The 27,839-nt window shown below is 37.7% G+C and overlaps 1 protein-coding gene across 8 annotated transcripts in view; it reads left to right on the top strand.

Annotated features, from left to right (window-relative positions):
- Positions 1 to 445: 445 nt before the first annotated feature.
- Positions 446 to 27,839, top strand: part of PDE1A (phosphodiesterase 1A) — a 329,446-nt gene continuing 302,052 nt past the window's right edge. For 7 of the 8 annotated variants that reach the window (XM_042949318.1, XM_042949319.1, XM_042949323.1 and 4 more), the window contains exons 1-2: positions 446 to 970; positions 3,021 to 3,131. In XM_042949318.1, the coding sequence (XP_042805252.1) occupies positions 894 to 970; positions 3,021 to 3,131 (188 nt within the window). In that variant the 5' untranslated portion in view covers positions 446 to 893. The remainder of the gene's footprint in view (positions 971 to 3,020; positions 3,132 to 27,839) is intronic. The other variant, XM_042949325.1, reaches the window with a different exon arrangement.

The raw sequence follows: 27,839 nt of genomic DNA, 5'->3' as shown, positions 1-27,839 counted from the left end.
TATACGATCACGGCGCGCCACCTGCCAGGCGGCAAAATCAGTACTTTCAGAGCAATAACTAGCTCATTTCTGACAATTCTAGAAAATGCTCACAGGGGTGAGGCTGCAACAATGTAAAGCTAGCTAAAGACATTACATTCAGCTGGAGTTCAGGAAACAACTCGTTGGAAAAAGGATAACTGAAGCCTCGGTTGATTTAACCTTTTCTTTTTTGAAAACTTCATTTTCTGCTGACCTTGTTGCCACGTTCTGTCCACGAGTGTGTAGAAGCGCCTGCGACCCCGTGGTGGTCCCTGCCCACCCGGCGCGGCGTCCCCGTGGCTGCAGCGGGTCCTGGGGGCGGGCTTCCGCTCCGGCTTCGGGAGGGAGCCCCCAGCAGGCTCGGAGGGCGCCCGCACCTCGCGCGGGTCCGCCAGCACGTGCCGAGAGGCCGCCGGTTGGGGGCTGGAGCGGCCGGTCCACCTGAGGTTCCTCCTGGTTCACAGCAGCGTCCCGCTCTTCCCTTTCAGTCTCTGTGGGATCTCAGTGCCGGTGGAGACCAGGCGTGACCCTCCGTGGCGGGGCGGCTCAGGGAGATGGGGCCGTGGGCGCACAGAACTTCCTCCCCGGCGCCCCCCGCGTCGCACCCGCGGAGCCAGCTCCCTCGTGGCTGCTCTGGGGTGGCAGTGGCCACACGGCGCAGAGCTGGCAGAGGTGGGTTGAGATAAGACACCTCTCCAGAGGCTGGGGGTCAGCCCTGGGATCAATAACGGCGGAAGTGTGGCTTCCCGCGCCCAGGAGGCTGTCTCCGTCTGGTTAGAGAAGGTTCCGAGGCGAGGTGGCCACCGACAGGAGTGGCTCCAGTGACAGCCGCAGACTTCACCAGAGCTGGCTGGCCAGTGCTCCCGGAGGGTATGATACTGAGGGCAGCCAGGTTTTCAACGCGAGCCGCCAGCAGAAGCTTCTCCCAGGTCCTCTTGAGATTTATGAGGTAATGCCGTTACTTTTCCTTTTGTAGACGATGGTTTCGTTTGGAAGTCAAGGTTTGTGCCACCCAAATGGGTTCCTGATGAAAGGAATTTGAGGGCATCCTGCTCCTTTATTTGCAGGACATCAAGGGCTCTGGACGCTGTGAAAGTTTTCTGTGAAGTTATTATGGGAACCCAGAAAGGAGGCCTATACGACTCTGCCCAAATAGCGCAGAACTCTCACCTCTTCTAATTTGTAAATCAGAAGACACTTTTTTTTTTTTTTTGAGAGACAGAGAGAGAGTGGCAGAGGGGGAGCTAGGGGCAGAGACAGAGAGAATCCAAGGAGGGGAAGAGAGTGAGAAAGAGAGAGAGAAGCAGGAAAGCAGGACTCACCAAAGTGGGGCACGAGCTCACCTGCAGCTGGGCTCATGTTGGCCTGAGGGGGGGCCTCAAACTCAGGAACAGTGAGATCATGATCTGAACCGAAGTCAGATGCTTAACGACTGAGCCACCTGGGCGCCCCAGAAGACACTTTCTATAACAATTTACAAAGATGCTTTTTACAGATATTATGATTTTGACCACCAGATGCGCTCAGTGTTTAGACACACATAGTAACTTTATCTTGGAAGGCCTTGTTAGTAAAATCATAGATAGTGCCCACTTTAAAGGGCTGGCTTTAAATCTGGGAAATATCTCTGTTTCTCCATTTCCTAAACTGTTAAATGGGAATATTACCTACCATTCATGGGGTTTTTGTAAAAATTTTAAAATGGTAAACTGTTAGGTACTAGGAACAGGGTCGGACATACAGTAAGTACTCAATAAATACGAGATGTTATCACGTGTCTACTACATATGAATATCGGTAACAGCAAGGTATCTTGTAGGGAAGAATAAAACTACATCTGGCTTTCTAAACAAGCAAGAAGAGATACTGCTTTTAAGTGTATTTTTCTTAGCAGCTTGCGGATAGCAATAGCTGTTGTGGAGCTCATACTCAGGGTCTGTGCTGGTTTCAAAGAAAGCTCACCATGTGTTGGGAGCTTGGCAGATGACTCAGTTCTGATTCCTTTTATGTTCACTTTCTCTCATTTTTCTTCTAAAATGCACAAGCGGCACAGCATCCATTTCTCTCCCTCTCTCCCTTTCTTCTTCCCCCCACCTTCACACATTCCCTTTACTTCAGCACACACATGCACACACACACACACACACACACACTCTTCCACACTAGTTTCGTTTTATTTATTTTGTAACCCCCAAAGGATTCACGGAGCAGGCTGTGTGCAGCTGCCGTGTTTTCTACTGGTTAAATTGGCAGTTACCTACTGTGTGGAGTTGCTAGGAGAAGGTGAATAAGCATGATTACAGCATCATTGATGTACATAGTCTTTCAATAACAACCTGTGGAGCTCCGTGGTCTGTCTTCTGCATGGCTCTATGTGTTATTTTCTCATTGTTGCCATTAATTTTTATTGCGTTTGTTGTTGGGGCATGATATATCTTTAACTGTTGGTTCCAGATCAATGAAGAGACAAAAACCTTGGCATTTAAAACGGGCACTTTTTTCTCAGGGTGGTGCTGCTGACACTGGTTCCTACCATCTGCTTTCTTATTACATCCTGCCCTCTTTCTATTGGTAGAAGGGAATTCAGCTTCTTCTGGTGCGCTAAAGTCATTCACGTTTCTCTTGTGCATAATAGATCTCGTAAACTGTAGGAATTCTGATGTGCTTCAGTGCACCGAACGGTAACAGATGAGCTGCTTTTGGGGAGAGCTGGAGCACTCAGTCGGTCAGTAGTACAGTAGCAGGCTCACATGTGCGGATTGCTCCTGTGAGGTCAGAGGATCTGTTTATACTGCTGTCTGCTTGGGAGGTTGGGTGATGTGAGCAGTGGATATGCCTGTCAAAGTCAGTAGCAATTCTGGCAGAGGCTGCCCTCAGCTTTGTAAATCTGCAGTATTTTGATAGATGAGAGATGCTACTGTATAACTGTTTGAGATTTGTAGTGGTCTGAGGAATGCTTGTTCTAGCTGCTGAAACTGACTGTAACTATATTGCCCTAGGAATATCATCATGGGGTCTACTGCTACAGAAATTGAAGAATTGGAAAACACCCCTCTTAAGTATCTGATAGGAGAACACACTGAAAAAATGTGGCAACGCCTGAAAGGAATGTGAGTAAGCTCTTTGCTTGGTTCTGTGTTTTTATTCCCACCACCCCACCCAAAACTTGACTATTAATATGACTAATTGTTCGTAATATCTGACTTTGTGGACTAGTGTTTCCTTTAGAAAGATTTTCTCTTAAAAAATAAAATGTGTGAGTGTCAGCTAACAACTTGCCTGAAGGATGGATAGTCTTTTTTGCACCTGTATGTGTAATGTAAAGTAAGGTAACTCCCTGAGAATTCACTTGACTGTTACAACACATGGTTTCCTTTATACATTCTGTATATATTCTTTAGATATGTGGTTTAGATATGCAGAAAAGTAACTAGAAAAGCTGCTTGCCAGGATACTTGCAGAAATAAAATTTCCTTCAGTAAAATAAAAAAGAGTACTACTGATACTTATTTCTATGTGATTAGATTTTGAAAACACAAGGGCAGGAATAATGTGATAATAAATACTTATATTCCACTGTGCTTCTTCTTTGTCTTAATTAATAATGTTTGCTTAAGAAAAAATGTAAAAACACTAGTAGCATACCAAACTTATTGGAGAGTTTTGGCTTTAAATTAACCAATTCACTTCTTCTGAGAATACACAGTAGCTCATGGTATAAAATAGACCTTACTAACTTGGGCTAAGAGATGTGCTTATGTCAAACATGAAATGTAAGTACCTGGGTCAAACTTTAATTGCATTGCTATTCACCTTGCTATTTAAACAAGATTTAAGTTTTTTTCTGTCTATGCTACTAATTTCTGTTCATCTGTTCCAGCACCCTATGTATACATGCTTTATTTTAATTATAATTTAAAAATCAGGTTTAACATTTGGATAAAAATTTGCATTATGAATATATACAGGCCAGTGTAATTGCTCAGCATATTTGTAGTTCTGAAATGAAAATATATTTTCTTGTTTATAATCATAGCTGAAGGAATCCTATACCATGCAAAATAGAGATTTTCTAGGATTCATATTTCTAATGCTGCATTTACAAACTGTTGTATAAATTGCAACATCTGAGTAAATTTAATGTGGTTGTTTTTATATCTATGATTTTTTTGAAAGAAAAATTATGTTAAACTTTGTTTAGAGGAAAAATTCCTTCTACTTTCCTCCGCTTGTATGTATTTAATGATGTTTGTATATTTAAGTAGTATTTTCTGTATATTTTCTTACAGTTGAAGTAACATATGACATTACAGTGCACTAGTATAGAGCTCACTAATAATGCAAACAACATTTAACAGAGAACTTTTAAAAAGGAAGCCATCTTACATCATTTGAATGAATTAGAGAAATATGTTTTCAAGATCCTCTGAAGACCAGAATTACAGTTTTTTGGGGAGGTGGTTCTCTAAGGAAACAAATAATCCTATAAAAGCAAGTAACAGCTTACAAAATTAATTAGCATAGATGAAAATTAAACATTGGTAGTCATCAGATGATTTGTCCTAACCTAATTAGTAGATGAACATCTGTACCGGAAAAATTATAGATCATATTACAACCTAGTTTAGATTTTCTTCCCTTTAGCAGGACAGGATGTTTTTGCTTGTTTGTTTGTTTTGTTTGTATTTGTTTTATTTTTCTGTAGTTACTTAAATGTATGAAGATGTATGGTAGTGAATCTGTGCATATGTCTTAAAAAAATTGAAAAGTGACTTTGTGTTTACCTGACATTTTAGAGCAGTTATCTGACTTTCACTTTATCAAGTGATCTCAAAGATCAATCTCATTTTATTTCAGTAGAGTAGAGTCATTCAGCAGTAGAGCTTCATGATTTGATATCCAACATTGATGTAAGATATAATAATACATGCATGTACTAAGTAAATTTGGTATTTTGCCTCCATAGAGTCACTGAAGGATCATTTAGGGGAAAAATTACTGAACCTAGTTTTTAAAAAAATTATTATTATTACCAAACTGATTGAAATGACTGATTGCCTTTGCATCAAAGAAAGAAGGAATTTGCATTTTGGTACTATTACTTTAACTTGTACTTTGACTTAAGACATTTTCAGTATTCTAGGTTTAGAATTTTCAAAACAAGAAGCTCTAAATCTAAAATCTGCATGACTAATGGCAACCAAATTGTTTAATTATGGTCTCTTGTGTAGTCTGCATTCATAGCAGTGATATGAGGGTCTCCTCATTCCATTGCTGGAATTGTCTTGCCTATTTAAAATGTAATATTGATTCAAACAGGATTTTTAGCTTCTTATAATCTCTACTTCTAGAATTTCACTTTTTAAGTGTTGGCAATTAAAATTATGTTATTCATGAAAGCTATCAAACAATTTTGCAATAATTTTTTAGTTTGTTCAAAAGCTCAATGAGGACTTTTAGATATTTGGAAAATGATTTTTCTACTTTTACTGTATCTAACTTCAAAGATACATTGATTTATTTCAACAGGACATTCTGTTTTTAAGTAGGTTTATAATATGTACATTTTTGAGGTTAAATAAAAATAGAGACAAAGGTTAGTAAAATAAAGTTTATTCAAGTATACTTTAAATATGGAAACATGAACTACTGTAGGTAGATATTTATAAAAAATATTTTATAAGCAATATCATATAACATAAGATTTTGTAACACTTTTTTTGAGTTGATAGAAATAATTTTTAAATTTTGTAGCACATGTGAAACATCAGTAAACTAAATTAAAATATCAATTATTCTCTACCTCTTTGTTGATTTTTTTCATTGAGTCCCTTTTTAATCTCCTTCATATAATATTTAATTGAGACACCATATTCGGTGATATGCCAAGAAGTCTCTTGTTCCTTTGTGGAAACAAAGGTGAAACCCTTTCCTCTTCCCATTTCTGATGTAGACTTGCATGCTTTATTTTATTAATTTTATTTTATAGTTATGGCTTTTTTCTTTAGCTTTCTTCAATCCATCTTCAATCCACCAACTTGTCTCTCAATATGACAGTTCAGATTCTACACTATGACTCACCATCCATGATGTTGGAAATATTAGCGAATGGCTATGGCATTATGCCCTTCATAAACAACACTTACAAAGAGTCATATACCTGTCCATACGTTATCGGTTATTTAGGACCTGGAAAACATTTCCTATTTCTTCTGCCATCTCAATACCTAATGAAATTTCTGGTTCAGAAGTTTTCTGTGACTCTGGGACCTGTACTAATTCCTGCAAACTAAGGACATTTTTCTAACACTAGTCTTTGCAAAGACTGTTAAGTTTATTGATTCTCATGAGGAACACTGATTTGAAGATTTTGATTATGTTTTCATTTATGCAGTTTCCCCTCCAATTTTAGAAGGAATTCTGTTCTCTGTGTCATGGTACTTTTTCATTGTTATTTTTAATGTAAAATTGCTCCACAGCTATGGATTTAAAAGAAAAAAAACATATTTAAAAAATTTTCCATGCGAGCATGGAACCTGATGCGGGGCTCAAACCCACAAACTTCAACATCATAACCTGAGCTGAAACAAAGTCAGACACCTAACAAACTGAGCCACTCAGATGCCCCAGAAAAAACATTTTAAGACATTGGTACTCCTCTTTCCAGTCAATGCCACTGTTCTAAGAGTTTAATGCAAGGGGTGACAGCCTTTCCAGAAAACTGTGATCAACTAGAAATTCCAGTGAACATGACATTATAACAAAAACTTATTCAGAGTGTTACCTTTTCCAGTTGTTCAACAGAAGGGAGGAAAGTTTAAACTACTTAAAACTACAAACTATTGACAAAAATCTAAGACTCATTACTTCATAGTAATTATTGCCAATCCTTTAAGCTTTTATAAATGTAGGACTAGAACCTGTGAGAATTTTACAGTTAGAAACGGACTTAACATTTTTTTTGCTTATATATTTTTTTAAAAAATGTTTTCATTTATTTTTGAGGACAGAGAGAGACAAAGCATGAGCAGGGGAGGGGCAGAGAGAGAGGGAGACACAGAATCTGAAGCAGGCTCCAGGCTCTGAGCTGTCAGCACAGAGCCCAATGCAGGGCTCTAATTTGTGAACCAGAGATCATGGCCTGGGCTGAGGGTAGAGGCTGAACCTAATGAGCCACCCAGGTGCCACTAAACTAACTTAATATTTGAGAATTAATTTTGCACATATAGATGCTTACCTCTGTATCTTGACAAGTGTCCAGATATTAAGATGTGGAATTGTGAATGCAACAGTTGAAAGACCTAAGCTGCTTTTTTTTCTTTTTTCCTCTGATGGGTGGTAAACACAATCATCAGTAATGGAAGCATAAAATATAGAGAAGAAGAGAGTGCAGGAGAAAGGAGGAAATGTGTAATAACCCTATAGCTAATTTAAAGTAACTGTAATTAAAGAGGGCAGTGTGTTGAACAGCTCTCAGATGCACTTGCCCAAACCCTTATCACCAAGAAGATGTAGCAGAAATACATATTTAGAATGAAAATTGGCAAAACAGGTAAAATGACAGGAGCTATTAGCACCATATTCCCAAACTGGAATTATACTTTAGGATAAAGCAGCATTATAGATTAGCAGATCTGATCCTTTTACTATCCTGCCTTCTAGTACCTTCCCTTAAAAGTTCAGCATCCTTCACCCTGTACCTGCTCCACATTTGGAACCTCTTTTCATACCTCTCCTTCTGTGGCCACCTCCCAATCAGCTTCAAGGCTGTCCCAAAGAAACATTGCGTACCACCCATCTGCATTTACTCATTTTGTTCTCTCTTCCCAAGGGAGCCACTCCTTTCTCCTCTCTCAGCCAGAGCTGCTTTTGTTCCCTGTGATGTTTTTAGAGATGTGTGGGGATGCTTCTGGTTATTGCAGTGCCTGAGGATGTTTCTGTATTCAGTGGGCAGCAGGGTTCAGGCATGATAAATGTCCTCCAGAGCTTGGGAAATTCCTTTTTCAGGAAGAATTATCCTACTCACAATGCTACTAAGGAACACTATTAAGAAATGCTCAAAGATCTTGTCTTAAATTTCACTTGCAAAGGAAATCCTTCGTGATCCTTCACACTAGGTCAGTTTCCTATATTTGGCTCGTAAAAGAACCTGGACTTCCCTTTTCATAACAAAATCTACCTTCACTACTGGACCACAAGTTCCTGAGGGCACGAATTATGTTCATTGTGTTTGCTTTTGGATCACCAGCACCTAGCACAATACCTGGAATGTGGTAGATCATGCAATAAATCCTTTTCAATGAATCAATGAATGAATAAAATTTGGAATCTTACAGTGGTTCTGACTTCAAAGTTGGAGGATCAGTCAGGTTGCCAAAATAGGGCCTAAGGTCAGGTTGGAGGAGTAGAGATAGATTCACAGATAGAATAGGGATGGAGAAGACGGGAGAAAGTAATATTTGCTTATCATCTACTAGTTGTCAGAACTTTCCAAATATAACATCTGTATGCTTACTTACTTTTCCAATGATTTCAAAAAGTAATTATCCTAAGTTGGTTAAATAGCTAGTGTCTGGCGAAGCTTGCATTTAAATACAGATTCATCTACCTGTAAAGCTTTTATTCATCTTACTTTCAAAGCACAAAAGAAGACATCCTCAGAATAGTTACCAAGAAAGATCACAGAAAAGGATGCAGAGTCGTGCTTCTGAAAACTTAGTCCATGAACTTTGTGGTAGACAGAAGAACTGCCCCCTAGACATGTCCATGTCCTAATCCCTAGAATCTGTGAATCTGTCAAAGGGGAAGTAAGGTAGCAGATGGAATTAAGGTTGCTAGTCAGCTGACCTTAAAATATGGAGATGAGACTGCATTATCCAGCTGGGCCAAATGTAATCACAACGGTTCTTAAAAGTGGAAGAGGGAGGGAGAAGAAGAGGTCAGAATGCTCTGATGTGAGGAAGACTCAACTTGTCTTGATCAATGATGAAGATGGAGGAAGCAGACTAGGAGGCAAGGTGTGTGGGCAACCTCTAGAGGCTTGCAAAAGTAAGAAACGGATTCTTCTCTAAGCCTCCAAAAAGAATGCAGCTTTGCCAAAACTGTGATTTTAGCCCAGTGAAACTTGCCTCAAATTTCTGACCTACAGAACTGGAGATAATATGTTTGTGTTGTTTCAAGCTACTAAGTTTGTGCTAAGTATGATGCAGCAGCAGTAAGAAACTAATACATTCCTTCTGTAATAGAGTAACAGAGTGCTGAATCAACATGACCATTTTTATATTCTTACCCTCTCCCCTACCACTACCCCCCAACACACACTTTCTCACACAGACAGGATGCTTAGGGTGAAGCCAGTCTTGGCCAGTCTATGGAGAACTGGAGTAGATGCTCTTTATCTTTAGCCATTAAATAACTCCCTGTCTTCCATCTAAACCTGGTTTATATGCCTAGACCACCAATTTTCTGACAAAGCTCTGATATTGAGAGCTTATAGTAGATTCGTTTCAAATGTCAAAGAAGAATGTTTATGCTCTTTTTTGGAAATTGTTGATAAATCTTAATTTCTTTTCTCACATTGTTGAATATATGATAGTTTTGATGGTTTTATCAGAAAAGTCAGCTTAAAAGTGTGTCCTTTAGTTATAAAAATAAAGAAAACCACCTCAAAAAAACCTATTCTGGTGTGTAAATATAATCTTATTGTAAGGCTCAGTCCTTATATTATATTTTGTTATATTTATAGAATAGATATCATTGAGGTAAAATACCTTAGAGATTAAAAACTGAACTGTGGAATCAGTCAGGTATTTTCTAATACCATCTGTCCTTTAGCTGTGTGATCATGAAAAATGTATTAACTTTTCTAAACTTTACTTTCTTTATTTGTAAAATCCAATTATTTGATTCGTTCACTCATTCAGTAAATACCCACTTGTTGTGTACTGTGTCAGGCACTAGTTTAGGTAGATGAGCCTACAGTTTAGTAGAGGAAACAAACATCAAAAAGGTGAATTATAAAAAAAAAATAAGTTAATATAGAGTAAGAAGTGACCTTAAGAAAATGCACAAGAGTTACTTGGGAAAGTATTTTGGTTAGGAATGATCTATCTTAGAAGGTGCCTTTTCAGCTGAGACATAGACAAAACCTCATGAGATCTTGGGGTGGGGGTGGGGTTTATGAATGACACCTCTCCTCAGCAGGGGCAAAGTCTGCCCTCCTAAATGTGCTTTCACAGATGAGACTGTGATTTGTATAAGCAGAATATCCCTTCCTCACTCTCTGAAAAGGAGAGCTTGCACCCCCAGGTCTAATTCTTTATTCACAATTCACCAACCAAGTGCTCTTCCTCCTTTGTGAAAGAATGTGAAAAGTGGCAAAGGGAGGCCTGAAAGGCTTTTTCAGGTGAAGGTTTTTCCACTTGAAAGGGAAGCATTTGGATCTGGGTATCTGCATATTGCCCAAATCAAGGTAGTGCAAATTAAATAAAATAATGTGTATAAGAAATATAGCACAGGGGTTGAGCATCTGACTTAAAAAAATTTTTTTTCTAACATTTATTTATTATTGAGAGACAGACATAGAGCATGAGCAGGGGAGGGGCCGAGAGATAGACACAGAATCTGAAGCAGGCTCCAGGTTCTGACCTGTCAGCACAGAGCCTGACGCAGGGCTCCAACTCACAAACCATGATATCATGACCTGAGGTGAAATTGGACGCTTGACCAACTGAGCCACCCAGGCGCCCCACACCTGACTTTTGATTTTGGCTCAGGTCGTGGTCTCACCATTCGTGAGATTGAGCTCTGTATGGAGATCTCAGCTGACAGCAAGGAGTCCGCTTGGAATTCTCTCTCTCCTTTTCTCTCTGCCCTTCCTCCTGCTTGCACACATGCATGCATGGGCTCTCTCTCTCAAAATAAATATTAAAAAGCAGAAATATAGGGGCACCTGGGTGGCTCAGTTGGTTAAGAATCCGACTTCGGCTAGGCTCAGGTCATGATCTCATGGTCAATGAATTCAAGCCCCACGTCAGGCTCTGTGCTGACAGCTCAGAGCCTGGAGTCTGCTTTGGATTCTGTCTCCCCACCTCTTCGCTCCTCCCCAGCTCACGCTCAGTTCTCTCTCTCAAAAATGAATAAACGTTAAAAAATTTTTTTAAAAAAGAAATAGCACAATACCTGGCACACAGTAACCTTCTCAAAACACTGTAGTTATTAATATTTCCATAATCTTAACCATTCTTATGTGTATATAAACTCTGCTATTTAACAGCTATATGATCTTCTCTAAGTTGATTGATTTTTTGATGCCTTAGGTTTCGTATCTGTAAAGTGGGAATGATATCATTATGTATCTCCTAGATATTAAAAAGATTAAGTGAATGAATCTTATGAACATCTTAGAGCAGTGTCCAGAATTCAAGAATTCTAGCTGTTATCATTATTATTACTAATATTATATGGAAAAGCAGAATTCTATTTTTTTTTAAAGTAATTTTCTCGTCAGAATCTGTGGAGAGAGTGAGGTTGTTAGATGAGAAAAGAAGACCTTCTATTAGTTCAATGGAGGTGCTCTTGCCAAGATTCCCAGGCTTTTATACTCAAGGATTTACATTTCCTTGGGGAAGGAGTGATGGGTGTGTAAGGAGAGAGAGCTGATGAGGAGAAGTGGGCTAGCCTTGGAGTTTCACCTATAGAATTGCCTTGATGGATTCAGCACCCTTTATTCAGTGTCATGTGGTGGACTTAGAATTGATTTTAGGGCTCTATAATCATGTATAAACCAGGGCCAATCTGATTTCCTGAGTCACTCTGGCTTGAAAATCATTCTTTAGGTCTTTTGTTATCCCAGTCTGGTTCTCAATGGATTTGACTTCCAAGTAATTACTGTCATGTCCCATAGTCCTTCCTTTTGCTGATTCATTTTAGAAAATACAAAATTACCATTATAGTATTAGATTTTGTCCCTTATTCTAATATATTTCAATCAGCTAATCAAATGTAAATATTTGAGCAAGTCTGATTCCCATCCAAAAGGTCTGTGCTATAAGCCTTTTGGATAGGAAAGGGACTGTTGACTAACATCATTAAACAGATGATAATGTTAAAGGCTCATGAGAATCACAGTATTGCAAATATCTGGTCTGAGCAAGTATTAGGCATGATTATTTATTGTCAAAGAAGCACATAAAAGTGATAATAGGTCATGAGAGGCATATAAATGAAACATTATGACTTTTTTGGTTTCTTCTTTAAACTACAGTTTCCTGAGTTGTTTAAAGATATTGTATTTTATTTTACATTTTATAAAATAATTAAAAACATAAATTTTTACCAAATAGGCCGAGAAAATGCTCAACGCAGATCATTTCTTCTAGGTAATTTTTTTTTTTATTTATAGCTACTCAGATATGCTTATATTAAGGCATGAAAAAATAGTAAAGTCCTAAGTACAGTGTTCATAGGCTTCAAGTGTTCATAGTGTTCAAGAAAGTGTTCATACAGTGTTCATAGTGTTCAAGAAAACAGAGGTCAGCCATAATTAAACTCTGCATAAGAGTGGAAGATCAAAGGATTCTTGCAGTTTTGTATGAGTCAGGTGCTTGATGATTTAGAAGAAAATCAAAATAGATTTTGTATTAGATTCATAGTGGCACATGTACCCCAATGTTTATAAGCACTTTCAACAATTGCCAAATTATGGAAAGAGCCTAAATGTCCATCAACTAATGAATGAATAAAGAAGATGTGGTTTATATATTCAATGGAATACTACTTGGCAATGAGAAAGAATGAAATCCTGCCATTTGCAGCAATGTGGATGGAACTGGAAGGTATCATGCTGAGGGAAATAAGTCAGTCAGAGAAGGACAGATATCATATGTTTTCACGCATATGTGGATCTTGAGAAACTGAACAGAAAACCATGGGGGAAGGGAAGGTGGAAAAAAACAGATACATACAGAGAGGGAGGGAGGCAAACCACAAGAGACTCTTAAATACAGAGAACAAAATGAGGGTGGGTGGGGCGGGGTGGGCGAAGGGAAAATGGGTGATGGACATTGAGGAGGGCACTTGTTGGGATGAGCACTGGGTGTTGTATGTAAGCCAATTTGACAAAAATACTATATTCATTAAAAAAGGTGAACTTTCTAAGACTTGGTTCAAAATAAACTGCCTTTGGGGCAGGATAAGAAAATACTGAACAACTTGGGCATTAATCATATTCCTTAGTTAGCTCAAACTCATAATTGAATCATAGTATTAATCATATTTTATAATTTTTTTGCTTTATAATTTCTAAAAGATTTTTCTTTTGATCTGTGTGGTTCAGCACAATTATTCCCAGTTTTTCTGATGAGAAAACTGAGCCTCAAAAGACATTAAATGACTTGATCAATGTGTCCTGGGTAGTAAGGGGAAGGCCAGATTCCTAAGCCCATACCTCTTCCAAACAACACTGACTTAGATAATTCCATTAACACTCAGACTCACTATAAAACCTGACATTTCAGGAATTAAAAACTATTCTCTTGTTTTGATTTTTCCACAATCCTGCCATCTGTTTGCCTAGTTTTGCATACTCCAAGGGGAGTTATCACTTGGCAAATGCTTTAGATGTCAGAAACTCCCTGGTTCTATTTCTCTCCTTCTCTTAGGCATGTACAACCATTACCTCTTTAATCAGCTTATTTTAACAATGATCCTAGCTAGTATCTTCAAAGGAATTTGACTTTTCCTAAATCATCTTGTCCCTTCAGAGCTTGGACACTTATAAAATTATTTTAATTTATTTGGCCTTTGATATCCCAAACAACAGAGAAAAACAAACGACTCTATGTCTACATAGTAGAGATATCTGGGTGTCTGTCTCTGAAGATTTTCATTTATAAATAAGAATAAAGCCAAGGGTTTTGTTGATTAAAATAGGTTATAAGTATTTTATAGAGTTCCTGGGTGGTTCAGTCAGTTAAGCATCCGACTCTTGATTTCAGCTCAGGTCATGATCTCAGTGTCATGAGATCAAGCCTGGTGTTGGGTTCTGTGTTGGGTGTAGAGCCTACCTGAGATTCATTCTCTCTCTCTCTCTCTCTCTCTCTCTCTCTTTCTCTTTCTCTCTCCACCTCCAACCCTCCCCTGCTTATGCATGCGTGCTTGTGTGTTCTGTCTCTCTCAAAAAATAAACCTAGGTATTTAATTCTTGCTATGCTGCTTCTTCTTGTTATAAAGGATTTCATGCATATAATAAAGTTCTTTCCTGAAGTAAAGTGAGCTGAATCTTTTCTCTTTTTGTTTATTTTAGAAAAATCATCTAAATGGAGTTTATTCTGTTTCATTCCCCACAGAGAACATAAACTATGTAAAGGCACACAACATTTTTCTCATTCTTTTTAGACTGCATTTGGAGACGGTTATTAGAGGAGTTAAGGACCTCCTTTCTAACCTTTAGAGCTCTCAAAATCTCTAGTACACCCAACTGGTACTAACTAAAAAAGTGTCTTTATAAATGTGACTCTCTTAATATTTCATCCTCTAGCAAATCGCTGCCTTAATATCTCAAATTTTCCAAAGAGCTATTTCCCAGAAATTCTTCCATGCTTTTGTTCACAGTTGCAATATGGCCCAATTTGTGACTTCCAATAACCACTCTTGGATCATCCCTCCCATACTGACTCTGAGCTTGGCCATACAACTTGCTTTGGCCAGTGGGATCTTAGCAAATGTGACACAAGTAAAGATTTGGAAAGGGCTTATGCATTGGAGTATACTCTCGTTTGCCATTCTTCGGAACTCTTATACCAGCCTGGTCGAGCTTACTGAAGGATGAGCATGTGAAGCAGATATAAACCATTACAGTTGAGTCCCCTCTTAAAGCAACCAAACCATTAACTACCAGACATGTGAGTGAAGTCACCTGGGACTGTCTAACTTACTCAAAGTCATAAGGAAATAATAAATGTTTATTGTTTTTGGCCACTAGCTGCAAGATGGTTTGTTGCACAAAAACTGCCAACTGATATACACTCAAAATTAAGCTATTGGCTTCTAAATGTTTCAGATAATTCTTCTCTGGTTTTCACAGTTTTTTTTCCCACTACTACTCTACTTTTTTCCATCTCATCATCTCCTATCATTTACTTCTCTGATCCAATGAAAAGATTATGAAAATAAAAATTGAAGTCTCTATTTTCAGAAAATCAGTTCGATAAAACTCTCTTCCACTTATTTCCACCAACAACAATATCAATTGCATGTCCCTACTTACAATATTTCTTCCAATACATGATTTGTCAATGACCTCTGTGCTGAAGTTGTGTTCCTCTTAGGTTTCTGTGAACAAATGTAATTTCCCATCAAATAGAAGAGAAACGTAGAATCATAGAATAAGGCAAGGAAACTGCCTGGTTGCATAAGGAAAGATGGTTCATATCCTGTTACCCTGGCAACAGGCACTGGGAAGGCCAGGGCTCCCCACACATCCTGTTGCCCTGACAACAGGTCATGCAGGGCATGGGAAGGCCCAGTTTCTACTCTTCTAGGCCTCTTCTTTGTAACCACACTGAAAAAGGAGAAAGTGATTTTCCATCTTGTTCCTCCTTACCTACATATTTCTTCTACTATGTGAATCACTCCAGTATAAGTTATCTTTACCTACATAGGGGAGGGTAAGAAAAACGTGACCTCAGTTTTTACATTCATAAGCTCTGAAACATTTGCTAATTTTTGATTGGGTCAAAGGAGTAAGTGATAGAAAAAAAAAAAGAGAGAGAGAGAGAGGGATGGAACCAAAGCAGTAGGGGGTATAAATTGTGGAAACCAGGTAAGTAGTATATGAATAATGTGGCAGCCAAGAGCTAATTTGGGATATGTATCACTTAGCTACATTGGATAAGCATAGCTAATTTTTAGGGTGTTCATCTGAGAAAGTCACATATGTGAAATGGTTGTTTATTTTGTTACCTCTATTTTGTGGGCAGACAATGCATAACCAAATATAATAACATGATATGTTATAAATTTTTTAAGAACTTAATTTGAAATTCTGTATAAATTTTCATTTTTTTTCATTTTTTATTCAACTTTTCTTTCATGACATATCCTTTCTTACCATACAGAATTGATAAGAAAACAATCTGATAAAATTTTTGTTTTCCTTCCCTTGTTCTTCCTTAAGCAATCGTCTTGAAAATACTAAAGAAATAACCTTGACATTTGTTTTTGGAGCTCTATATTGCTTTGTCTTCACAATTAATGGTTTATATAAAGTAGTTGTCTATTCAAAACTGACATATACCATTGGTTCATCTATTACCAATGTTTATCAATTTTTCTGTGAATTAAAATAAAAATTTAGTTGACTCCTTTGGTTTAAAGATGGAGTAACAGCTTTAAATTCTGTAAAACAGAAGTCTTTAACTTTCGTAAGCCAAAAGTCTTATTGGTGAAGAGAACAGTGCCTGGCAAAATCTTCTCTTAAAAAACATGACAAAGGGGTTTGTGGAGAGAAGATTTTGAATTTAAATTGAATGAAAAAGGAATTATAGGCTGGTGAAAAGAAGTATCTATGAGACTGTAAGCATATTGAAGCTGAATTTCTCAAAGACCAGGTGGGAAAGTTGGAGCCCGATCAGAATATCATTAAAGTCAGAGAAACAATATTCATGATTATCTGAGACTAGATTAGGTGACCCTTCTAGATACTCTATTTGCATTTCATGTATTATTGTTACTGTTCATTAATTGTTCTGCATTTTAGGTAATCCTTCTCTTCCTCTTCTCGAGGTAACAAGAGGAAAAAGGTGGAATGCATCTGCTTATTATTATATCCTCAGTGCCCAGCATAGTATATCGCAAGAAGTAAGAACTGAAAAATGTTTCAATATAAAAAAATGACAATAGGCAATATGCAACAACTTGACATTTGAATGATGTAGCTAGTAAAGCTGTAGTTCAGCAGCAACATTAATTCAGTCTGGAAGATCAAGAAACTTTTTTGGAGGGTATTTAAACTGTTTCTGGAGAAAGGAAGAGAATGAGGTATCAGAACCTGACCACTAGAAAATACTGGGGATGTGACTACATCACAGATAAAAACAAAAACAGCAAAGAGAAACCTTATAAAAAGGAACTTATTATCTCAGAGGATTGTTGTGAGGGGTAAAAATAATGCAAAGTACACAGACCCTGTGTCTGGCGTATAATAAACATCTAAAAATGGTAGCTGTTATTGTAAATTTCTTCTGTGGCTCAACTATGTGTAAGACAGTATGCTTGTTTTTGCCCATTTCTCTCCCAAATATGAGATTAAATTTGACTCTGGGTAACTATATGATGGGTAGGAGGCAGAAGAGATTCAAACATTGACTGAATAATTGAATGACTGCTGCAAGAATTTAATTTCCTAAGTTCTATACCACTCATACTAGTAAAACTCAAATTTCTCTTTCATTATGTGGTTGAATAACTAGGATTATGTTGAGAATATCTTGTAGTCATGAGTGAATGTTCTGGCCTCATGTGACCTTGAAGCCCAGGGAATTCTGGGTGAGTGAAGACCCATTTATCCTGGGAGAATTAATTGCCTGCTGAAGTTTCCAAACCGTAGTGAGTCAGACAGAAGGATATAAGCTGACTGAACTTAGAGGCCATCAGGCTAAATACTTCATATTAGCTTCCAGCTATTTGTCCACTACTGAGTTGAAGACTAACTAATCCTCTGTTTGTACAGAGCCTCACAGAGAAACTTGCAAAGAAAAGTAGTTTTGACATTTCATGATGTGATTGTGCAATTTTAACAGATCTTGAGTTTTATTTTTACCAGACACAAAGTCAAGGTGTGTGATGAAGTTTGAACTAAAGTCATCATTTTCAAACTGTTGTTTAATATTTTTGTTCTTTGACTTCATCATGTCATGTGAATCATATTTCAATAAGGGATAAATATTTATAAAATATGTATCAAAAGATGCCTCTGTAAAGACTACCCATCTATCCACAGTGGAGTCGTGGGCTAAGGAGAGATAACATAATGCTTATTGACTGAATGTTCCAAAATGAAATTCACAACCAAAATATTAATATCCAGTTTAAAAGATTTCTTGGCATTAGTCCCCAAATGACTTTATTGTATATACTTTCCCTCAATTTTACAGGAGGCATTATAACAAATTTTCTTTTAAAAAAAAATTTTTTTTTGAGACACAGAGAACATGTGAATGGGGAGAGGGGAAGAGACAGAAGGGGACAGAGGATCCCAAGCGGGCTCTGCGCTGACAGCAGCCAGCCTGATGTGGGGCTTGAACTGGCAAACCATGAGATCATGACCTGAGCTGAAGTTGGACACTCAACCCACTGAGCCACCCAGGTGTCCCCAAATTTTCTTATTTCTTACCAGAAACTGTTTTACTTTTCTAGATAAAAAATGACCATATGCAATGCTAAAAAGTATTTCATGTTTACCTTTATTGTATTTCTTTGATTTCTTATTCTATGCTAAAATAGTTAATGTTTACTTCTTATTTTAGACAACTTGGTTAATTTACTGATAGCTATAGCACTTGGAAAACAAGAAATATGATGGAATCACTTGAGAGCACTTTGGAAGTGGGAACCTATTTCCAGGCAAACTTAGATTCCCTAGAAAGAGGAAGTGTTTAGTTCAGAAATAAGGAAATAAAAAAATGTCCTCAATAAATTCAGATCATTTTATTAAGTATATGTCTTGTGAGTAAAAAAGTAAACACTAATTTACACAGTGTAAATCAAGTCTTAGCCACTGATGAGAACTATCTTAAGGATGGGAGTCATCAGAAATAAAGTTGCAGCTTAAGCTAATCAGGACTATACTGACACTTGTAAAAATATTGAGATACTTTGGAAAGTAGTACTAACATCATTTGATTAACCCAACTCAGTGGACTTACTAATACAACTTACTTTATTTGTTCATTCAATGAACGTTCATCACTGGGTACATAGGGAGCTCCAGCATTATTCTAGGCACCATGGATACAATGATAAATAATAGAGTCAAGATCCCTCCCTTGATCTCTCCCTTCATGGAGTTACCTTTGGATGGTAGGGTGGATAATAAACAAGCAAACAAATAAACATGCAATGTAATTTTAATAAAAGCAAACAGGGTAAGGTGACAAAGTGTCTGGGAGGTTCAGAAGTTGCTGTTTTAGAAGAGCTGTCGAGGAAGGGCTTTCCGCAATAGCAGCTGGTAGAGAGGGATTTAATGAAGTGAGGACTGAGCTGCACCAAGGCCCAAAGCAATAGCATCCCAGACACAGGGAAGCAAGAGCACACAGCCCGTCAGGCAGGGTGCATGTGATATGTTTGAGGAAAACAAGACCAGGAGGGCTGGAGCACAGTGAGTGAAGGAGAGAGTGAAAGACTTGAGAAAGGAGATAAAGGCAAAAGGCAGATCATCTAAGACCTAACAGGTCATGATAAGACATTAGGATTTTATTTTCAGCCTGGTAGGAAGTCTTTGGAGCTTTGGAGCAGCACGGTGGAGGATCTGACCTATGTTTGGACAAGACTTCTCTAAACAGAGAGTAGAATGGTGGTTACCAGGGGTTGCAGGGTGGGGGAAATGTGGAGATTTTGGTCCAAGGATACAAGCTTCCAGTTATAAGGTTAACAAGTTTGGGGAATCTAATGTACAGCTAATAATACTGTATCATTTCTTGAATTTTGCTAACAGAGCAGATCTTAAGTGTTCTCACTACAAAAATGAAATGGTAACTATGTGGAGAGATGGAGGTGGTAGCTAATGCTATAATGGTAATTATTTATACATAAATTTAAGTTTATAATTATAACTGTATTTTATAAATGTATCAAATCAACAGGTTATATACCTTAAATTTAAAAAAAAAAAAGAGAAGGCTTCTCTGGTCATTTTGTGGAAGCTAACACTGACAAGATGGGGAACAGGGAAGATAAGATTAGAATTAGGAGGATGTATTAGGAGGCTAAGGCAGTTGTCCATGGCAACATTCGTACTTATGGAGATGATAAGTGTTCAGATTTAGGACATACTTAAAATTAAAGCTGATAGAACTCATGAATTGGATGTGGGAGTGTGCGGAATGAAAAAAATGAGGCTTAATGCCTTGTTTTAGTGTGTGTGTGCATGTGTGTGTAAGAGAGTGAGAGAGAGAGAGAGAGACAGATCCTGAACAAATGGGTTTACAGTCCCTTATTTGAAACCCTTGGGTTTAAATGTTACCAAATTCTTAACTCAGATTTCAGAAAGGTAACAAGGTACCTATCCCAAAATTTACTAATTATTCCCAGAGGGGTCTAGGGTAGCTCCCAATGGATATTTCTGTAACAAAACATACAAGTATTCACTTAAATAAAGACAATAAATGGCCTCCACTAGTTCAAGTCAGGTTTTGCTTCCAAATGAGTTCAAGTCAGGTCAGGTTTTACTGCCAAATGAAAATGTTTGGTGTTGAGAACTTTCAGAGTTTCACAGCTGTGGGTAAGGGAATATTAACCTTTATCATTTCCTGAAATGGGGAAGATGGTGGTGAAAATAAAAAGCTCTTTTGGATCCATGAATTTTGAGAAGCCTATTAGACATTCAAGTGGCCTTACAAACATATAGACAGCTGGACAGATGAGAGTTCAAGGCAGAAGATATAAATTTGTGAGTCATCAATATACAAATATATTTAAAATCATGGAACTAGATGATATGTAGGGAGTTAAAAAGGGTATAAATGAGATGAGACTCAGGGCTGAACCCTCAAGTACCCCAACATTTAGAGCTTGGGAAGATAAGTCAGGGAAAGAGAAGGAGGAGTGGCCAGTGTGCTGTGGCATCCTGGAAGCCTAAGATGACTACTTTACAAGAATGGCAAATGTCAAGTGTCCAATGTTGCTGAGCCATCATGTGCATTGGATTGTGCATTGACCATTGATTTTTGCATTGTGGGGGTCTTTGGCAATCTTGGAAAAATACTCCCAATGAAGCAAAAACATTCCAATCATTGTTCCAATGAAAGAACAAAAATCCTTATAGAAGTGGGTAGAGAGAGGACTGAAGGTGAAGAAGTAGGAGCAGTATATACAGCTAACTCTTTAATTTTCTATAAAGGAGACCCTAGAGATAAAGCAATGGCTCCTTTACCCTTTGAGGCTAAAGGAGTTTATTACTGTGGGGGATATTATTGGAGAATCCTGATGAGAAATGATGACAGGAGTGATACTGTAGGGAATGAAAAAATCAACACAGAGAAAGAGAGAGAGAGAGGAGGATCTCCATCCCCTTGAATAGGTGAGAGGTAAGGACTGCTTGAGTGCAGAGACCAGATCTAGGAGCATGGATGGCTCATCCATGGTAACAGGAGGGAAGCAGAATGTTTGGGAACATTTGCAAGTAGGCAGGTGAAAACTTGGTGATGATCCCTCTGGTTACTTTTATTTTCTCAGTGAAATAAGAGACTATTTGTAGAGAGGAGGAGGGGAGAGAGGGAGTGGAGATTTGAGGAGAAGGTGTGAAACAGTCAGCTCAGCAAGGAGTGTGACTAAGGAAATGCAGTGGAACTGGTGGGCAGTGCTGAGTATCCATCTCGATCACATATTTAAAGTGAGATCGGTTTGCATCCCTGGGTGCTTTTTTCCTGCTACATTCAGTTCAGCCGCTTCCATGTAGGCACAGAGCAGATGCAGAACTGGGTTTACAGAGTTCATATTTTGCCAGGAAATACCAGTGCCATGGATAAAGAAGGGGATAGCAGGGCTGAGGGCCTCTTTAAGGTTTAAGGTGAGGGGAGAGATGAGAATATGGGGGAATGATGGACAGTGAAAAAGTGGATAAGGTCAACAGATTGGAGGTAGAGAAGGAGATAGATAATGAACTTCTAGAATGACATACCAGGGTCAGTGAACTTTTGTTCTTTTCAAAGACCCAGAATGATAAAATAGACACATATTATGTATAGACAAGCTTATACAAGAAATACAGTTTGTGAAAATGATATCTGGTAAGTTTTATTCTTCTCCTGTTTATAGAAGCCCCCTGTGAAATCTTTTACCTTTCGTTATTAGGCTTTCTCTTCAAAACAGAAGAGGCCATTAGGAGTGTGGCCATTCCTGCAAAGAAAACAAAGCTCGCAGTTCTAATTTTAGGATGCTTTTCCTTGACAACAGCCTTTTAAATATTGCCATACAACAGTAAAAATTGGCTTTGGAAAATAATGAGACTGTGTTTGGTTAAGGAAATTCAATCCTCTTTTACACTTGAACCTTACAAGTGTCATGAGAACAGATAACGGCTTTTCCTTCACTTTTCCTCAGTGACTGAAATTTTACCATTTGTAGTATTTACGACACATTTCAATGTGTGCAGCAGTAGCAATAGGCCAAGTATGCAATGAAGGACTATTGTGAAATATGGTTTTAATCACAAGGATATGGAGATTGTTTTACTACATAAGGGTTTTTGCTCTGTTTGCATTAATAGTAGCTTTAGTTGACCTAAATAATTCAGACTTTAAGTTCCTTCTTGAGATCCAAACCATTTTGCAATCTGCACACACTAAGCAAGCAATTATCCCTTTCTTTGATGACTGTAATACCAAGAGTGAAGCTTGTCTTGGTTGAAATTTTATAAAACAGTCACACAAAATGATGATACTTAGACACGCACTTTGGTGTAAGTGCAACTGCCATTCAGTACCACATACAAGTGCTGATCGGGCAGAAAGAGAAGTGAAAGTCATGGTTTCCTTTGATTTTTGTCACAGTGTCACTATACACAGAATTTGTGGGTCTTAGTATTAATGGATTATAAAACTTTAATGTAAAGGTCACTTGTAGATATATTTTACAATCTAGTTTTTTTTCCAGGAAATTGAACCTTCTGTTTTTGTGCAACAAACTAATTTGGGATAATTATACATGGATTATGTGGATATTTAACAATTACTCTTCTGAAATGTTTGTTGAATTTCCTATTTAGCATTGCAGGGTTGATCTTATTTGAAGTTTGCTACTAGGCCTATGCTTATGCCCAAATAATCTTTGCATCCTTGGATCCTTGGTGGGATATTCCCTAGGTAATACTATGCATTTTATTGTTGGTAAATTGAATTTCTTTCTTAGCTCCTAGAGATTTCTCTTGATTTCCCTCTCTTTGAAAATTGGCTTGAATATGATCTGAGACTACATGATTCCTATTAATAGGGCATCAAAGATGTACCTGAATGTCTGAAATTGACAGTCATATGCTTTGACTGGGTCTTTAAAGAAATATAAATTTGGCTTCCTTGGTACTAATCCTATACATTCTATAACAATTTTAATTTCAAAAGTTAATTCTCATTTTTATTACACTAATAAAATAGTACCATGTGACACTGACAATAGTTTATTTTCCCCTAATTCTTGGCACTATCTAGGTCTGCTTCCTGAGACATCAACTTTATCTTTTAATTCTTTCTTCCTATAAATTATCTATATTTCAAGATGATAACTCAGTGTAGTTGGTTCTTGATTTATTGATTTTAAGCATATCTACTGCCTTCATATAACAGTGGCTGAAAATTTAGCACTTAGACCAAGCTCTAACGATGGCCCTCTTGAGTTACCCTCCCCCATTCTCCCAAAGTAGTTTTGTTACCTTTCCAGTGAATCAATATTTGGTATTTATCATCTTATGACTGAATTGCCTTCACTTCTGAGCCAAGAAATGGAATATCAATATATTTACTGTAGAGTACAGCCCCCTTGTTTTTCCTGGAGTTAGTAAATATCTCATTTTAATTCTTTGTTGGCCTTAATTACTGCATACCTATCACTAATTCTTTCCAAATTCAGAAAAAGAATTGTAAAATACCCTTCAATATATTTCCCACATTTCCAAGCACATCATGTGCTTTTTCTGTCCTGCTCTTTTCCTTGGAGACACTGTCCTTCCAGCCTTTGTCCTCAGCTCCATCTGGGGTTCTCCAAGCCTAAGGCACAGATGACCCTGGGATTGCCCTTTGTCTTCATTCTGGGAAATTCCTTCAATACCCTAATGAATGGGTCTCTTGTTTCCTGGATCCCGTGCTTTTTTGGTTTACACTCATTTAAGGAATGATCTTCTCTAATAACTTTCTGAAATAGAGCACTTGAGAAATATATTCATTAATGTATTTATTCTGTTTTGATATAGAATTGACTTGATTGACTCTGAAATCATATGTTAACAATTACTTTTTCTCATAATTTTAAAAATATTGCTTCATTGTCTTTTAGCTTTAGTACTGCTATCAAGAGGGTTGGTGCCATTTAGCTCTGATCTTTTCATGTGATGTTCTCTCCAAACCTCATGAATCAGGAATTTCTGTTTATTCCTTTTTCTTCTGAAATTTCATGATAATAACATTGGTGTGAAAATTTTGTACTGGGGCGTTGGTTTTTCCTTTCAATCTAGAAATGCAGCCATGCCCTTCAGTTTTTGGAAAGTTTTTCCATTTTTAATTTGATAATTTTCTTCCTTTCATTTTTTTTATTTATTGTTTCTGGGATTTTTATGTTGCTCCTTCTGGATTAAGCCTCAAATTTTCTTATATTTCCTCTCCTCTCATCCACTTTTGCTTTAAAAATAATTAAAAAAAACTTGAATATCTACCAATCCCTCCATCTGACCTCATTCTTATTTTGATTCTTTTTTTTTTTTTTTTAAGAGAGAGTGTGTATACACACAGGGGAGGAGCAGAGAGGGAGGGAGGGGGAGAGAGAGAGAGAGAGAGAGAGAGAGAGAGAGAGAGAGAGAGAATCTTAAGCAGGATCCACACTCAGGATGGGGCCTAATGTGGGGCTTGATCTCACTATTCTGAGATCATGACCTGAGCAAGAATCAAGAGTCAGACACTTAATCAACTGAGCCACCCAAGTGCCTCCTTATTTTGATTCTTATTTGTAGCACTCTGTTCTTTTCATATGCATGCAACACTTTTTATAGCTCTGAAGTTCATTTTTGTTGATTAACAATTTTTCTTCTCCTTGAATAGGCTGTTTCTACTGAGTTACGGTTTTCTGTGTGTTTGTTTCAGTTTGTCTTTCCTGTTAAAGACTTTCCTCAAAGAGGCTGTCTGCTCAATTTTAAAAGACAGACACTAAAAGCTGATTGATGCTTGGTGTTAATAGCTAGTGTTTGTTGACTTGTGGGCTTCATAATAGAGTGGGAGGTACTTAGACATTTAATTAGGTACAAAATGCCAGTATCTACAGGTCTTTTCCCTGGAACCATTTATTTTCTATTGGAAAATAATTTAATCTCTGGTCTAGGATATTAAAATCTGGTTGCCTTCATTTTAGAACGGAGGGAAGAAAGGAGATGGGGTCATACCATTTATTATATAGTTTGCATTTAGTTTTTTCTTTTTTACTTAGTTTACTTTTTTTAAATATAGCAACTCACATTTCTTACCTCTGTGGCTTAATTTCACCAGAAAATAAATATCTAGTCTTCCATAATGATGTGGGAGCAGTAGTTGCTAGGTACTGAGGGAGAAAATGAAGATCTACCTTCTGTTTCCTTTGGCTTTCAAATAAAACCCTACTTTGAGTCCCACTTTGATTCTCTGAGTTATGCAATGCCGAATGCCTCCAATTCTTGTGTCTTTTCATGGTTAAAAGTTGAAATTTCTGTTTCTAGCTGGTACTCTAAGATTTCCACTCCTCCATTTCAAACTTCTAAACTATGAGTTTATTCTCTTGTGTCTTGTTATCTTTTTTCCAATGCTGTTTGTCCTTCTGGGGGATTTACAACATTTTAATGTCCTTACTGTCATGTTAGAAGAGTTTTAGGAGACAACAATGATAAATACATGTTCAGTTAGCCATAGTTAAAAAATGATGCACTTGAGTTTTCCAATACTTAAAAAATTAATTCAAATTTTATTTTGTACTTTAATTTTCTTGAAAACCCTGAGAGGTAATACCATGTGCTAACTCCATCTATCATGTAAGGAAACAAAAAGAGATGATCTTCTTAAAGTGATTATATTACAGAGTTCAATGAAGAAGACAGGAACCAGGCTTCTATTTAAAATAGAAAAAGGGGGCTCCTGGGCGGATCAGTCTGTTAAGTATCCAATTCCGCTCAGGTCATGATCTCATAGTTCATGATTTTGGGCCCTGCATTGGGCTCCACACTGGCAGTGCGGAGCCTGCTTGAGATTCTCTCTTTCCTTCCCTCCATTTCTGCCCCTCCCCTGCTTGTGCTCTCTCTCTGTCTCTCTCTCTCTCTCTGAAAATAAATAAACTTAAAAAGAAGAAACAGAAAAGGATTCAATATGGATTCAATAGATGTGTATAAAATCAGGAATGTTTGTAGGAGCTGGAAGTTAGGGGCCACCATGAAACTGGCAAGTTAAAGGCTCAATGCCACAGCTGTGATTCAAAGGCAGAAACAATCTGGGCTGCCATCATTAGTGACTACCCTACTGCCAGTAGACAGTACTACCCTACTGCCACTAGACATCCATAGAGCCAGTGGCTGGATATGCAAAGGTGAATCCAGCCAATACAATTATCTCGTGGCCTTGTTTGTGAGCCAAAATCAGTAGTAGGAACATGGTTCCTCCTAACTTTTCCTTCCAAATATTCCAAATGCTTTGAGACTGCTTCTCATAGGCATTACCTAATTCATATCTAGAACCTTAGCTAAAATGGCCTGGGTATAGATTTTAGCTTTCAAATATCTCCCAATAGAATGGCTCAATCTGAAGCATCTATTGTGGTAATACAGCTGGTTTGTGACAGAGTTACACCTGGATCTCAGTTTTTGTGACTTTCAGCATTTTTCTTTCTACTGTTTCCTTTCATTTTAAAAATATAAAATAATTGGAGCGCCTGGGTGGCTCAGTTGGTTGAGTGTCCAACTCTTGATTTTGGCTCAGGTTGTGGGACTGAGCCCTGTGTTGGGCTGTGCACTGAGCATGGACCCTGCTTGGGATTCTCTCTCTCTTCCTCTCTCTCTGCCCCTCTCCCCTGCTTGCTCACCCTCATTCTAAAATTTAAAAAATAGCACAAAAGAATATAATAAAATACTAATATTTAAATCTTAAAAAATATAAAAATCACATAAAAATTTTTTTTCTAAATAGAATGATTATCTAAAATACACTAATGGGGGCGCCTGGGTGGCTTGGTCATTTGGGCATCCGACTTCAGCTCAGGTCACGATCTTGTGGTCCGTGAGTTAGAGCCTTGCGTTGGGCTCTGGGCTGATGGCTCAGAGCCTGGAGCCTGCTTCCGATTCTGTGTCTCCCTCTCTCTCTGCCCCTCCCCCATTCATGCTCTGTCTCTCTCTGTCTCAAAAATAAATAAACGTTAAAAAAAATTAAAAAAATAAAATAAAATACACTAATGGTATAGTTGACATGTTCTTTCAAGGCTTTTGTTCTCAATAGTATTTGATGGCATCTAAATATATAGGATAATATTTTGATTCTTATTGCACAGAGCATATGAAACTATATTACATACTTAACATTATACTAGACTACTTGTGGGATACAGAAATAAAAGACAGTCTTTCCTTTAACTGGGTAGATAAAGCTAACTCCTATTAATTGATGGTACACAATAAAATATGGAGTATATGTATTTTTCTTTATGAGTGAGAAAAATACTAACATCTGTTGTTTGTCAAGAACTCTGTATTTGTTATCTCATTAAATCTCCATACAAATCTTATGAGTTAATATTGCCATATTCATTTTAGAGAATAGTAATAGACACTCAAGGCAGCTAGATAACTCCACAGATTATGCTGACATTGGACTGTTGAGTGGGATTTA

This window comes from Panthera leo, chromosome C1 (assembly GCF_018350215.1).
Source record: "Panthera leo isolate Ple1 chromosome C1, P.leo_Ple1_pat1.1, whole genome shotgun sequence".
Classification (NCBI taxonomy): Eukaryota; Metazoa; Chordata; class Mammalia; order Carnivora; family Felidae; genus Panthera; species Panthera leo.
The sequence above is the reverse complement of the archived record's forward strand: the minus strand, read 5'-3'. Positions and strand labels throughout refer to the sequence as shown.